The sequence below is a fragment of the Protopterus annectens genome, chromosome 1.part0 (genome assembly GCF_019279795.1).
Source record: "Protopterus annectens isolate FY-2018-M chromosome 1.part0, PAN1.0, whole genome shotgun sequence".
Lineage (NCBI taxonomy): Eukaryota > Metazoa > Chordata > Ceratodontiformes > Protopteridae > Protopterus > Protopterus annectens.
The window spans coordinates 1,292,446,873-1,292,462,518 of record NC_056725.1 but is presented as its reverse complement, the minus strand read 5'-3'; the positions used below and the strand labels follow the sequence as shown (position 1 = coordinate 1,292,462,518).

The following is a 15,646-nucleotide window of genomic DNA, read 5'->3' as shown; positions in this document are numbered from 1 at the left end:
GCTGCACAGAAGTAAACCCAATAGTGTTCTACATTGTATTGGGTATTCTGTAACTTTGAATGAAGTTCTACTGTGGAAGTTTTTTAACCTGTAAATGAACCATGTACTGGAAAAAAGAACACCAAACTAGCGGCAAAGTGATTGCTGGAAAGAAGGAACCTAAATGCATTGGCATCTTTGCTATAAAAAATGTAAATCTGAGTTATTGGTTGTTGATTATAAAGCTGATAACTATACAATGTGCTCAGTGATATTTTAACACGTCACTGAACCAAATGTAGAGTGAGGTGTCTTCTAACACTGAAAAACTGAACTGTACTGCATATCTGAACCAGACGTTTCATATATTTGTGGTACAGCTTGTGTAATAAACAAATGAAAAGCAACACTGCTAGTATCTATGGAAAGAATTGTATTATTTCTGAATACACTGAATTTGTAAAATACTTCAGGAAACTGTGTTTGTAAACCAGCTTGCTAAAGGGTAAAACAAAGAGGTGTGGATTGTGTGGAAATACTGACAAATGTTGGAACTTTATTTTTGCTAGACTCTGTCTGAGGCAAAGTACATGTAACACTGAATTCTAGAAAGTGCTATTTATGCAAAGGTGCCTATTCCTCTGCAACACTAAATCAAACAAAGGGTGAACAGTAATGAAAAACGTAATGCACAGTATATGAAATACTGAGTAAAAACAAATTTTCCTGAATAGGAAATCATTAATACTAAAAACCGATATATCTCTAAGACAATTTGCCCTGTGTCCATATGGAGGCTTGCCTTCATGGCACTTAAAGGTAGCCTAGAAAAGAAAGTTTTTTTTTATTCTACTAAAACACTTGCAACCAACAAGTTGCTGATAAAACTGGTTTACCAAAACACTGCTTACATTTTTTTCAGTTCATATTCAAGTAATGTACTGTTTTATAAAAAGGAAACCCTTTATAGGTTAAAGAGCATTCATTGCTGTGATAAAGGCACAGCTTCTAAAAGTTAAACCCCCTGACTACAAAGGGGGTTCTCTGCAGAGTAAAGTAAGAAAAAAGTTTTGCTTCTAAAAGATTAAACCTTCTGACAGGAAAGGGGATCATTGCTGTGCCTGGCAAAAAAAAAGTTGCTGCTTTTGAAGGCAAATCCTCAGAATGTGAAATGCATTTAAACTTTGCTGAGCATAAGAATAAAAACTGTGTACAAACTTGGTAAATTGAATGTAAGTTTCCTGAACTGAAAATGGTAGGCAAACATGGTAATAATGAAAACAAAACTTGCATTATCCTATCTTATAAATAAAGCAAAGTTCTGCTAAGATACAAAAATATGAGTTAACTTTGGAAAGCAGGGTTGACCATCAAGGTCTGGTGCCAGAAAATAGGAAGAGTTTTCACCCGAGTGTCTGTGATGAGCAGGAGCAAAATGGATGCTTTGCAGTTCATTGTTGCATGAAACCTTAGTTGTAAATAATGACTTGGATTCTAGGTGATCTGGAATAGATGAGGCTGAAGAACAGAACCTGGGCTTCAAACTAGTGAGTGTTTTTATGAAGCAAGAACTTGTAGAAGAGGCAATTGCTTGTTAAGGAAATATACTGGAGCAGCAAAAGTATGACAAAGACCTAAAAAAAAGATAATTGAAACACTGTCTCAATGCTGTATAGATCTGCAAGACAAAATTTGAAAATTAACTAAGTGTGTAGAAACTGCAAGCCAGACAGAGCCACAGTCTAAAACTCAAAGCCAAGAAATACATACAAGTATCCTTTGTGTAGATGGCTACCCTTGGAAGCTACCACATTCATTATACACTCCTAAAAGTACAGCCAGTGGTCAGGGATTTGAAAGCACTTAGACAATAACTTGGTTTTTGACTATCACGTGTCTGTGTTAGAAAGGAAATCATTCAGTGTTGCTCAACTTATAAACATGAGTACAGCATCTAGGCCCAAGGATGTCATTGTTCTGCTGTGCTTGACCCTCATCAGACCGATCATTGAGAATAATATCCCCTTCAGGATGTACCTGTCCAGGCATTTGCAACAAATGGAGCATCCACAGAGGTTCTTCACAAAAAGAATACGGGGCTAAACATGTCCTACATGAATCATTCAAAGCTCTCTCCCTATACTTTGTCTCCTACAGACTGCTGACAGGTGATTTATGCCTGTTCAATAAAGCACCATCTGATCCCGCTCAAATTGGCATGTTGGACATCTGCAAATCAAAAAGCATCATAACTACCCAGTCTAGATGCCTAAACCTTGCCTGCAACATGAGGTGCAGGTGTTTGTCTCAGAGACAATCTCTTCTCTGGAATAGGCTTCCCATCCATGCAATTTATTCCTAATCAATTCAAGTGAAAATTGGACCAGGGGTGTGAATCAGAAATGTACCTGGCTTGGCACCTATGTCTCTAGTAGACAGAGGCAACCTGTAAATGTTTGACCACCTATGCTCAAGCCTACATATACCCCTTAAAATAACCCTAGGATATCAAATCTTGAAAGATATATTTGAGAAGCCTGGTTAGGCTTAAGAAGCACCCCTGCAGTCATTAGATTAGTAATCACACATAAATCTAAGTGGATACTTTCAAGCAGAAAGAGTTCATAACAATGTTATAACAGATTGTTTCTGGGAAGGAAAATAAATTATATAAAGGTTAAAAAGCTTGTTGGCTGAACTTGACAGAGAGATATGGCAAAGTGGAACAAAGAGATTGCTGATTTATTCAAAAGATTATGATTTTTTTTTACAAATGAGAACAGTGAAATACCAAAGTAGGCCTGAAAATGCTAAATCAAAAGATATCACAGATTAAAAAGGGCAACATCCTTTTAAAGAGCAAAATAAAAGTCAACATCAAACCCAGGTTGAATTTGTGTGTTTATAAAATGAGATGGAAAAACTGTGGCAGGAGCGACAAAAGATTAATAGTTCCCAACTTGACTTAAGAGTATTTAAGCTGAGAATGACTCCTTAAGACCAGAAGCAATGTCAAGAATTGCACACAGACACATACTCAGACTGCAGTAACCCCATCTAAACAACAACAGAAACAGCTAACACTAATAAGTGGAGAGCTCAAAGAGACTATATACAAAGAAATCCAGAGGAGCAATGCCACTGACTTAAGTGCACTGAATCAGCACACCCCAGAACTGGAACAAAAATGCAAAAAAAACTGTAGCTAAGGTGGGTTGACAGGACAACTAGCCTGGATGCAAACTGTCAGGCAGTACAATTACATGAATAGTAATGCTGAAAGGGAATATTGGTATTTAAATATACACTGCAATTTGCCACTGATGTGATGCCAGTAGTCATTCATTCAAGCCATTTAAATATTTGCGTGTATTTATGGGTATGTAAAGGGTTTGACTGTTTTTATGTTGTTTTCATTACCAGATTTACAGAGGAGTTTATTTTTTCTTCTTCATTTTGCTCCTCAGCTTGCTCTGCCAAAAGTAATACAAGCCTTGTGTATTTCATATAGGAAGAAGAAAGAGCATTAACTGGCAAAAACAAGATTACCAATATTCTGCTAATCTGATACAAGGAATTGAAAGTCTTTGCATATGAAACCTCAGAAGATAAGCCAGTGACAGAAAAACAGCTCATGGAACAAAGCAAGAATTGCAAACACCATGAGGTCATGGACAGCACAATTAAGCACAACAACCACTAATTGGAAAAAATCTGGAAAATAGAATGATAATATGATAGTACTTACATTTAATGTAGCAGAACTGAAAAAATAAGAGATTGCTATAATTAACCTCAAAGGTATTGAACTGGAGAGGAAAATTAAGTAGCTGTCAGATCACAAGTCCCTAAATAAAAATGTGTGGTAACTATGTGCCTCTATTCATGCATAATGAGGTCAAGGCTTCATATAGTTAGGCTTTGGATGTAGGAGATAAGGACTTAGGGAGAGCAGCAGAAACATAATAATACATGAAGAAATACAACATGCATTATGCAACAGAATGAATAAGCTTGAATTAACAGCTGCAGAAACTCTACTCAGAGGATGAGAGATCATGACAGAAAACTGTAAAACATCATAGAGAAATTTGCAGCTTAGAAAGAGCTGTGCACTAAATCAAAGTTTGTGCCAATATTAAGAAGTAGTCAAATTACCTTACAAAGAACAACCAGACAAATAATCCTTGGAGGACAGTTCATACCATCAGGAACTATGCTGACCATTATGTGATCATAGTGCAATGTCAGCTCCTAACTTGGATATATGCAAAATATTGTCATGTTTAGAATAATATCCCAATGGAAAGGAATTTCTGGATTATAGCTGTTATAGTATCTGGCTGACCCATGATGTACATCCCCACAGATCTTAGCTGAATGGGGACATTTGATATAACACCTCCTAGTGGTATGGTGAATGATGAGCTGCAGTGTTGAGCAGTGAGGAAGGAGACTTCCAGTCACATAAATGGAGGGAAGGCGGATGCACTCTTAACACCTTTATAAAGGGAGGGTCATGGGTCAAAGAGAGATGTGGGCCTCTGTGGCAGACAAAGGGAGTACTTTGAGTGACACACAGGCTGGGGCCCCATAGACAGTGATACTGAGTACTGAAGATATTGGTCACTCTGGTAAAGAGCAGAGACATTTTAGAGAGACACACAGGCTGGGGTCCCATAGACAGTGATACAGAGTACTGAAGATAATGGTCACTCTGGTAAAGAGCAGAGACATATTAGAGAGACACACAGGCTGGGTCCTGATGGAAGTGAAACCAAGTCTCAGAAACTTTTGTCTCAGAATTTACAGCCAGAAGATGAGCTATGAGTTGTAAAACAAGTATGTATATATTGAATAAGGCACTATAAACAAAAATGCATTATAACATAAAGGAATATCTCCTGTTGTTGATAAATATGACTGTATATATATATATATATATATATATATATATATATATATATATATATATATATATATATATACATACACACACACATTGTTACACACACATATATATATATATATATATATATATATATATATATATATACATATATATGTGAGTGTGTGTATAATATGTATATATAAAATACATATGATTAATATTTAGTTGAGAGTGTTTTATGAAGCAAGAACTTGTAGAAGAGGCAATTGCTTGTTAAGGAAATATACTGGAGCAGCAAAAGTATGACAAAGACCTAAAAAAAAGATAATTGAAACACTGTCTCAATGCTGTATAGATCTGCAAGACAAAATTTGAAAATTAACTAAGTGTGTAGAAACTGCAAGCCAGACAGAGCCACAGTCTAAAACTCAAAGCCAAGAAATACATACAAGTATCCTTTGTGTAGATGGCTACCCTTGGAAGCTACCACATTCATTATACACTCCTAAAAGTACAGCCAGTGGTCAGGGATTTGAAAGCACTTAGACAATAACTTGGTTTTTGACTATCACGTGTCTGTGTTAGAAAATCATTCAGTGTTGCTCAACTTATAAACATGAGTACAGCATCTAGGCCCAAGGATGTCATTGTTCTGCTGTGCTTGACCCTCATCAGACCGATCATTGAGAATAATATCCCCTTCAGGATGTACCTGTCCAGGCATTTGCAACAAATGGAGCATCCACAGAGGTTCTTCACAAAAAGAATACGGGGCTAAACATGTCCTACATGAATCATTCAAAGCTCTCTCCCTATACTTTGTCTCCTACAGACTGCTGACAGGTGATTTATGCCTGTTCAATAAAGCACCATCTGATCCCGCTCAAATTGGCATGTTGGACATCTGCAAATCAAAAAGCATCATAACTACCCAGTCTAGATGCCTAAACCTTGCCTGCAACATGAGGTGCAGGTGTTTGTCTCAGAGACAATCTCTTCTCTGGAATAGGCTTCCCATCCATGCAATTTATTCCCTAATCAATTCAAGTGAAAATTGGACCAGGGGGTGTGAATCAGAAATGTACCCCTGGCTTGGCACCTATGTCTTTAGTAGACAGAAGCAGCCTGTAAATGTTTGACCACCTATGCTCAAGCCTACATATACCCCTTAAAATAACCCTAGGATATCAAATCTTGAAAGATATATTTGAGAAGCCTGGTTAGGCTTAAGAAGCACCCCTGCAGTCATTAGATTAGTAATCACACATAAATCTAAGTGGATACTTTCAAGCAGAAAGAGTTCATAACAATGTTATAACAGATTGTTTCTGGGAAGGAAAATAAATTATATAAAGGTTAAAAAGCTTGTTGGCTGAACTTGACAGAGAGATATGGCAAAGTGGAACAAAGAGATTGCTGATTTATTCAAAAGATTATGATTTTTTACAAATGAGAACAGTGAAATACCAAAGTAGGCCTGAAAATGCTAAATCAAAAGATATCACAGATTAAAAAGGGCAACATCCTTTTAAAGAGCAAAATAAAAGTCAACATCAAACCCAGGTTGAATTTGTGTGTTTATAAAATGAGATGGAAAAACTGGCAGGGCGACAAAAGATTAATAGTTCCCAACTTGACTTAAGAGTATTTAAGCTGAGAATGACTCCTTAAGACCAGAAGCAATGTCAAGAATTGCACACAGACACATACTCAGACTGCAGTAACCCCATCTAAACAACAACAGAAACAGCTAACACTAATAAGTGGAGAGCTCAAAGAGACTATATACAAAGAAATCCAGAGGAGCAATGCCACTGACTTAAGTGCACTGAATCAGCACACCCCAGAACTGGAACAAAAATGCAAAAAAAACTGTAGCTAAGGTGGGTTGACAGGACAACTAGCCTGGATGCAAACTGTCAGGCAGTACAATTACATGAATAGTAATGCTGAAAGGGAATATTGGTATTTAAATATACACTGCAATTTGCCACTGATGTGATGCCAGTAGTCATTCATTCAAGCCATTTAAATATTTGCGTGTATTTATGGGTATGTAAAGGGTTTGACTGTGTTTTTTATGTTGTTTTTCATTACCAGATTTACAGAGGAGTTTATTTTTTCTTCTTCATTTTTGCTCCTCAGCTTGCTCTGCCAAAAGTAATACAAGCCTTGTGTATTTCATATAGGAAGAAGAAAGAGCATTAACTGGCAAAACAAGATTACCAATATTCTGCTAATCTGATACAAGGAATTGAAAGTCTTTTTGCATATGAAACCTCAGAAGATAAGCCAGTGACAGAAAAACAGCTCATGGAACAAAGCAAGAATTGCAAACACCATGAGGTCATGGACAGCACAATTAAGCACACAACCACTAATTGGAAAAAATCTGGAAAATAGAATGATAATATGATAGTACTTACATTTAATGTAGCAGAACTGAAAAAATAAGAGATTGCTATAATTAATCTCATATGTATTGCACTGGAGAGGAAAATTAAGTAGCTGTCAGATCACAAGTCCCTAAATAAAAAATGTGTGGTAACTATGTGCCTCTATTCATGCATAATGAGGTCAAGGCTTCATATAGTTAGGCTTTGGATGTAGGAGATAAGGACTTAGGAGAGCAGCAGAAACATAATAATACATGAAGAAATACAACATGCATTATGCAACAGAATGAATAAGCTTGAATTAACAGCTGCAGAAACTCTACTCAGAGGATGAGAGATCATGACAGAAAACTGTAAAACATCATAGAGAAATTTGCAGCTTAGAAAGAGCTGTGCACTAAATCAAAGTTTGTGCCAATATTAAGAAGTAGTCAAATTACCTTACAGCGAACAACCAGACAAATAATCCTTGGAGGACAGTTCATACCATCAGGAACTATGCTGACCATTATGTGATCATAGTGCAATGTCAGCTCCTAACTTGGATATATGCAAAATATTGTCATGTTTAGAATAATATCCCAATGGAAAGGAATTTCTGGATTATAGCTGTTATAGTATCTGGCTGACCCATGATGTACATCCCCACAGATCTTAGCTGAATGGGGACATTTGATATAACACCTCCTAGTGGTATGGTGAATGATGAGCTGCAGTGTTGGAGCAGTGAGGAAGGAGACTTCCAGTCACATAAATGGAGGGAAGGCGGATGCACTCTTAACTATAAAGGGAGGGTCATGGGTCAAAGAGAGATGTGGGCCTCTGTGGCAGACAAAGGGAGTACTTTGGAGTGACACACAGGCTGGGGCCCCGTAGACAGTGATACTGAGTACTGAAGATAATGGTCACTCTGGTAAAGAGCAGAGACATATTAGAGAGACACACAGGCTGGGGTCCCATAGACAGTGATACAGAGTACTGAAGATAATGGTCACTCTGGTAAAGAGCAGAGATATATTAGAGAGACACACAGGCTGGGGTCCTGTTGGAAGTGAAACCAAGTCTCAGAGACTTTTGTCTCAGAATTTACCACCAGAAGATGAGCTATTAGCTGTAAACAAGTATGTATATATTGAATAAGGCACTATAAACAAAATGCATTATAACATAAAGGAATATCTCCTGTTGTTGATAAAATATATATATATATATATATATATATATATATATATATATATATATATATATATATATATATATACACACATACACACACATACACACACATATATATATATATATATATATATATATATATATATATATACATATATATGTGAGTGTGTGTATAATATGTATATATAAAATACATATGATTAATATTTAGTTGAGAGAGTTGCTTTTGGTCTTGTCACAATGTATCAAGAAACATTCACTGATATATGGCTAAACAAACTCATTTAATTGAGTCCTGGCATAAGGAAGATAGGGCTTGCCTTAGTGCAGCACCCATGTTAGCATGTGACTTGATATACTACAACTTCATCAAAAGAAATAGAATATTTAGTAGATGTAAATGTGTGTATGAGTGTGAATGTGTGCAGGTTAGGATTAGAGTAAAGATTATCTAAGAGAACATATTACATATGTGTGATCATGAGTTTTTAGGGTTAGGGTTTGGTTTAGGTTAGAGGATAGATTTAGTGTATGTGCATGTCTGCATGTATGTGTGTGTTGCGGGGGGGGGGGGTTACATGGTCACTGTCCAAGCTGTCTTGTCTAGTGATAGTGTTATGGATTTTTTTTTTTTAATTTAGAAGCAGATTAGGTTTAGAGGCAGGGTCTGCCACCCTTAGTAACACACGGTAACCCTATCCCTCCCCCTGCTCCAAACACTAACCTGCATCTCAATTAGAAAAAAAAAACTTCCATAACTTTACCACTATCCAGATAAATTGAGCTGAATGTGGTCGGGTTTTGGTAGTGCACTGGAAAAGAAAATATGTTTCCTTTTATGAAATAATGCATGTCGATGTGTTGTAATAGCAATATAATGATTGATCAACATAAAATGGTTGCTGATTCATGTGGTGACCAAGTAACATGATGACTAGTCTTTATAATACCATGTATATATATATATATATATATATATATATATATATATATATATATATATATATATACTAAAATGAGTATGCACTCGAATACGCACATCCTGGGCAGTAGTGGAAGACAAGTGTTCTGTCATGTTCACACACATATACATTAACACAAATACACAGACACACACACCGTATCATGCTTTTCCAGACCTCTTACATCTTCTGTTTCATATGTAGACTGTCAGCTACTGAACCCAGTCAACAGCACCATAACAAAAAGAAAAGCTTTCTCAGACAAAATATGGCACATGGATTCCTTTATTTACTGAAGTGCATAATGTTTTCACAGGGTAAGTAATTAGGTCATGATGTATCTACATTTAGAACTGGTAAAACTTAGCTCTGACAACACTGGAGAATTTAAGCATTTTAATTATATGGTAGATCTATTTTCTGCAAAATAAATAAAATTTAATCATTTTAGTGTAGCTCAAATCCTAGATATGGATAAGTTGTTTGTATGACTTCACCCATATAGGTCTTATTACCCATCTAGCAATACACATCTGGTCCTGATAAATGAGATCACATCCCAGATCACCCTGTACTTAATATAATGCATTATGTTTAAATATTATGCCCTGTGGACTCCCAGGGAGTGTTGGGGAAATCATGTAATGTTGGCAAAGATAAGACTGATGATAATTCTGACATTTACCCCTACAATTTTCTCATCTCAGACATGATTTTATATTAACCAAAACTTCAGACATTGTCTTTTTCTCTGTAGGGAACAATGATTCTACCAAACCTATCTTCTGTTCTGAAAGATGACACAGTTTGGGAAAAGCCGCATGAATTTTACCCAGAGCATTTTCTGGACTCGAATGGAAAGTTTAAAAAGCAAGATGCCTTTTTGCCTTTTTCAGCAGGTAAACACAATAGAAATTCTGTTTTGTATTATCTATAAGTTTAGTTATGGAGCACTGGTTTCTAAGTCTCAGTGAGATTCCCTCCAACACCTGAAAAGCCCCTTGAGTTTCACCTAAAGTTCAAAAAAGTACTTTGAACCTCCTCTACAAAATAAAGGGTATACTGTCCTATTCAGAAGCAGAATAGCCCCCACTCCAGCATGCACACACACACACACACACACACACACACACACACACACACACACACACACACACACACACTTCTGAAATAACCGAGATTTGAATTCGTACTTTACTACTTTATTATTATTAATTCACATTCACTTACTATTATCTGTTTATCCTACATTCAGATCTGGTCAGAAATTATATACTAGTAACTGTAGATTTGTTTATTAGAGAAAATGAAACATGCATTTGCAAACAAGAAAATGAACATCAAATAGTGTTATAATTGCCAGGAGCAAAAATACAGGATGTGAGAAAGGCCTCAGAATGCCTTAATCTAAGAAAGTGTGGAGCTGTTTTTATTCATATTGGTTCAAATGGTCTCATCTTCAATGACTCTTTGACTATTAGTAGGAACTCACAGCCCTCTTATTTGCCATAGCTTTTACAGGTGTTAGGACATATTTTTGCACAAATCACATACAGAAAGGAGGTTCAGGTCAACGTATATTATGAAAAGGTTTCTGGGGTAAATACCTACATGAAAAAAATGGCCCATTTTAAAACATTCTGGGAGGTGGCATAATGGTTCGGGTGTTTACCTCACAGACACAAGATATAGGGTTTGAATTTCACTTTTGGGAAATTTGCTAGGCTTAAAATGGCCCATAATGGCAGCTAACCTAGTACTTACCTATGAACCTATGCATTTAGACAAGATGGCTTGTACTTTTCAAGACAAGGAAAGAAATTTTTTGCAGCAGATATATTGCAATATTTCACTAACACAAGACAGGATTTTTGCCAGATCAGAAATGTAACAGTTCAAAGATAGTAACATCTGATGTATCCCTCTTGGTTGTTAATGCTAGGAGTATTACTAAAAATGTGTTTTTTATTGGAATGTTTACTGCAGTCCATCAAGATAAATGTTGTTATTGTTTGTGGAAAATGGTTAAAGAACAATGACTTGAAACCAGTTCTGTCAAAGTATAAATATTTTATTGTAATAGACATTCTAAGAAAAAAATCAGGTAGAAATGCTTTATTAGGGATTAAAGATTGTTATGAAACCTATAAGTATTACATGTTCAATGATAACACCAATACTATAGATGGTGTAACTGTGACAATAAAGACAACCCTGAAACATATGTAGACCATCAAAGTCAAGTGCTGCTGACATAGAGGAATTCATATATTTCTTACATGAAACACAGGAAGGGAAAATAATAATGGCTGGGGACTTAAATTTTCCAGAAACAGACTGGGATAATATTGATTCAGCAATACTATTAAAGAAATTACTGACAATGTATGTTCAGGACCAGCTCTAGAGAGGAGAGGAATGAAGGTCACCAGGGCTAAGACAGAATATATGTGTGTAAATGAGAGGGAGGGTAGAGGAATGGTGAGGGTGCAGGGAGAAGAGGTGGTAAAGGTGGATGAGTTTAAGTACTTGGGATCAACAGTTCAGAGTAATGGTGAGTGTGGAAGAGAGGTGAAGAAGAGAGTACAGGCAGGGTGGAATGGGTGGAGAAGAGTATCAGGAGTGATTTGTAATAGACGGGTGCCAGTAAGAGTAAAAGGGAAGGTCTACAAGAGGGTAGTGAGACCAGCTATGTTATATGGGTTGGAGACAGTGGCATTGACAAAAAGGCAGGAGTCAGAGTTGGATGTGGCAGAGTTAAAAATGTTAAGATTTGCACTCGGTGTGACTAGGATGGACAGGATTAGGAATCAGTATATTAGAGGGTCAGCTCAGGTTGGACAGTTTGGAGACAAAGCAAGAGAGATGAGATTGCGTTGGTTTGGACATGTTCTGAGGAGGGATTCTGGGTATATTGGGAAAAAGATGCTAAGGATGGAGCCGCCAGGTAAGAGGAAAAGAGGAAGGCCTAAGATAACGTTTATGGATGTGGTGAGAGAGGACATGCAGGTGGTTGGTGTGATAGAGCAAGATGCAGAGGATAGGAAGAAATGGAAAAAGATGATCCACTGTGGCAACCCCTAACGGGAACAGCCAAAAGATGATGATGATGATGTATGTTCAGGACCAGCAATTACTTTAGACTATAAAAAAACAGGGAATGAAACATACTAGACACTCTTTGTATTCTAAAGAAGTCACTGTTACTTCATGTCAGGTTTTACCACCATTGATGTACAGTTATCATGGGGTTATAAAGGTTAAATTGCTGCTAGATAATTCTGCCAAACTGAAATCTAAACCAATGCAAATAAGATAACATAATAATAATAAACTATACAGATGCAAAATAGTTGCTCTGTAAAACTAATTAGAGTGGTGTTCAGGTGGAAAATGGCAGAAGGAATGTGATAAGTTTTGAAAGAGAAATTGAATGCAAAAAATAAAGAAAAAAAGGTTTAACATGAGGTCAAGAGGCTATATTTACATAAGAATAGGATACTTGATTAACATGAAAGACAAAAAAATGTAAGAAATAAAAAAGTTTGAAAGCTGATGTAAACAGGCTGGACAGACAGTATGTGACACAAGATCAAGAACATTTGAAGAAAATGTATTTAAAGATACTGAGCATAATAGGAAACTCTTTTAATGATACATAAGAAGTGGCAGGAGTAAAGACATGCACATTAATAAAACGCGTGTAGATTCTAAAACATATTTTCAAATATGTTATATATATAAATATATAGATATATTTATAAAATCTTATGCAAAGCAGTTTTGCTCCACAACAGGGATGATAAAATTTCTTAGTAGCATCTAGGTAATTTCAAATACTGAAATTAAATTAGATTATATTGAAAAAGAACTTCACAAACTGGACCTAAGCAAAGCGCAGGGTGGAAATGGAATTAACAGTAATGACCTGAGAACACTTAAGCATGAGCTTACAGTAGGTTTGTAAATTAGTACCAAGCTAACTGCCCTTGCGAGCCATTTTAAGACTAGCCAATTATCCCTTGTGAGACTCAAACCCTGCACCTTGTGTTTGTAAGGCAAACACCTTAACCATTAGGCCATCCTCCCACTATTATATCTGTTATTCACTTGGTCATTTAAGCATGTGAAGATTCCACAACATTGGAGACATGCAATTATTAAACCTATATTTAAGGAAAAATGGAATAGGACAAACCCAAAGTTATACAGACCCATGCATTTACATTCTTGCTGCAGAAAAAATGCAAAAGGTTATTTTGAACAAATTATTGTCAGAATTGTGAAGATTAGGACTTGAAACCATATATCAGCATGCATATGTTGGAAATATTTCTATAACAACCTGTAACATGATGTTTTATAACAATATAATAGCTACAAATGAAAAACTGTGCTGTGATGTAACATATAGACTTACCTTCAACATTTGACAGGGTCATACACAAAACACGGATCAATAAATTAGGACAACTTGGTATTGATGTAATTATTGATGTGAGGATATCTGATATTATCTGTGCTAACATGTCTGGCTGCAGTTTTGTAAATACTTGTAAATAATTGCAAATTATTCTGTGTTATAAATGCCAGCACGACTAGCTATAATTTAGTAAATAAGTTTATGTTTTTTGTTTATTACTTTAGTTTATGCAAAATGTTAGAATCAAACAGTGACTTCTGGCTGACCAAATATACATTGTTTGCCAGTCAGCTGACCTACAGCGATGTCATCGTGTACCAGAGCTGAAAGGAATGTAATCTCCTCAGCAGCTGTTTTTTTTTTTTTTTTTTACTTTTGAAAAGTCTGAAATGAGACATTAGAATTATCATAATAGTTTTCTGTTGTTGTTGTGTCTTTCGGCTTTTTCCAGGTTAGGGGTTACCACAGCGGAACTCCGGTCCGCTAATGCTTGGTAGAAGATTTTTACATGTGGAGTTACCAGCTCTGACGCACAACCTTCAACGAAGGTACACCCCTTCATGCATATCTCCACACAGAAGACGCTTTAGCTGAGAATCGAACAGATAACGTCTTGCTGTGAGTCGACAACGCTACCGCAGTACCACCAATGCTATAAAATGCAGGTTATGTTCAGATGAGTTCAATTGTTGGAGCAGTTGTTTTCCAGATCAGCATTTATCACTCAGAGTTTTTCAGAGCATTCAGCACAAATAATAGGATTTCCTATTCCAGTTGCTGAGGACTGAACAACCACCTGAAGAATGGACATATATTCTTATGTTGTCCTGCAGAAGTAAGAGTATCATCTTGCCTTGTTGACTTAAGGAGATTAGACAAGGACAGTTAATATTTAGACAGGGAGCTACAGTGAGATAGTTAAGAGTTTTTCTTCAATCAGTGTGAAACCTATGCTTCAGTGTTATTTTCAAAATTCCTGTGCTGAAACTTTGTGGTTTATTGAAATCAGTTATTCAGTGTGTGTATATATACACATATATATATATATATATATATGTATATATATATATATATATATATACTTAAATCATTTTATTTATTAAATATTTTACTACCTTTTATTGTGGCTGTTTACTGAGGAAGTACCTTTAGTAACCTGTGATTGTTTATGCTTATTGTGATAACACCAGGGCCACTCTGAAAAGCCTGACTAATCGGATTACATGCTACCTTGCACATCAAGATTTATTTTACCCCATATAATTGCACACCCCTTTTGAAGGGTATAATGGCATTTTGACTGGTGGCAGTGTCACTGTGTAATTTCGCAAAAAGGACATAGCAGATAAATCTGTGCCAGTCTTTCCCAATCTGTATGTGTGATTATAAAATATTTAAGAATGAGTGTGTCAAATACCTAGACTTGGGACAAAGTGCTCTGCAGTGAGTAGTGTGAAGACTCATTTGGGGATCTCGACTGAAGCAAATAGTTCAATCCCAGGTTTGGAGCTTGTTTACAGTGTACTCTCAGGGGAAATTGTGTGTTCTATCCCTGCTTTCAGTGACACTCCCTTACTGGAGACAATGGTGAGAATTAAGACTCTTTAGTTACAGGCCCGGGTTCAAGTAGGGGGGATCATGTCACATTATTTGGTTCCAGCGATGTGGGACTTTAATTGAGCTTTATTAGCCTGTGGTTAGTTGTTACTGGGGTGTGTACTGTTGACAGACACAAGATAAACATACAGAGTTTCATTTCACAACAGTTCTAATTATTTTTAGTCAGTTTAGTCAGAGACAGCAGGCAAGATGTCAGCAG

The 15,646-nt window shown here is 36.3% G+C and overlaps 1 protein-coding gene across 1 annotated transcript in view; it reads left to right on the top strand.

Annotated features, from left to right (window-relative positions):
* Positions 1–15,646, top strand: part of LOC122801207 (cytochrome P450 2D15-like) — a gene marked incomplete at its 5' end in the record, with an annotated part of 628,388 nt that overhangs the window by 497,993 nt on the left and 114,749 nt on the right. The window contains one exon of the mRNA XM_044070797.1: positions 10,162–10,303. Within this exon, the coding sequence (XP_043926732.1) occupies positions 10,162–10,303 (142 nt within the window). The remainder of the gene's footprint in view (positions 1–10,161; positions 10,304–15,646) is intronic.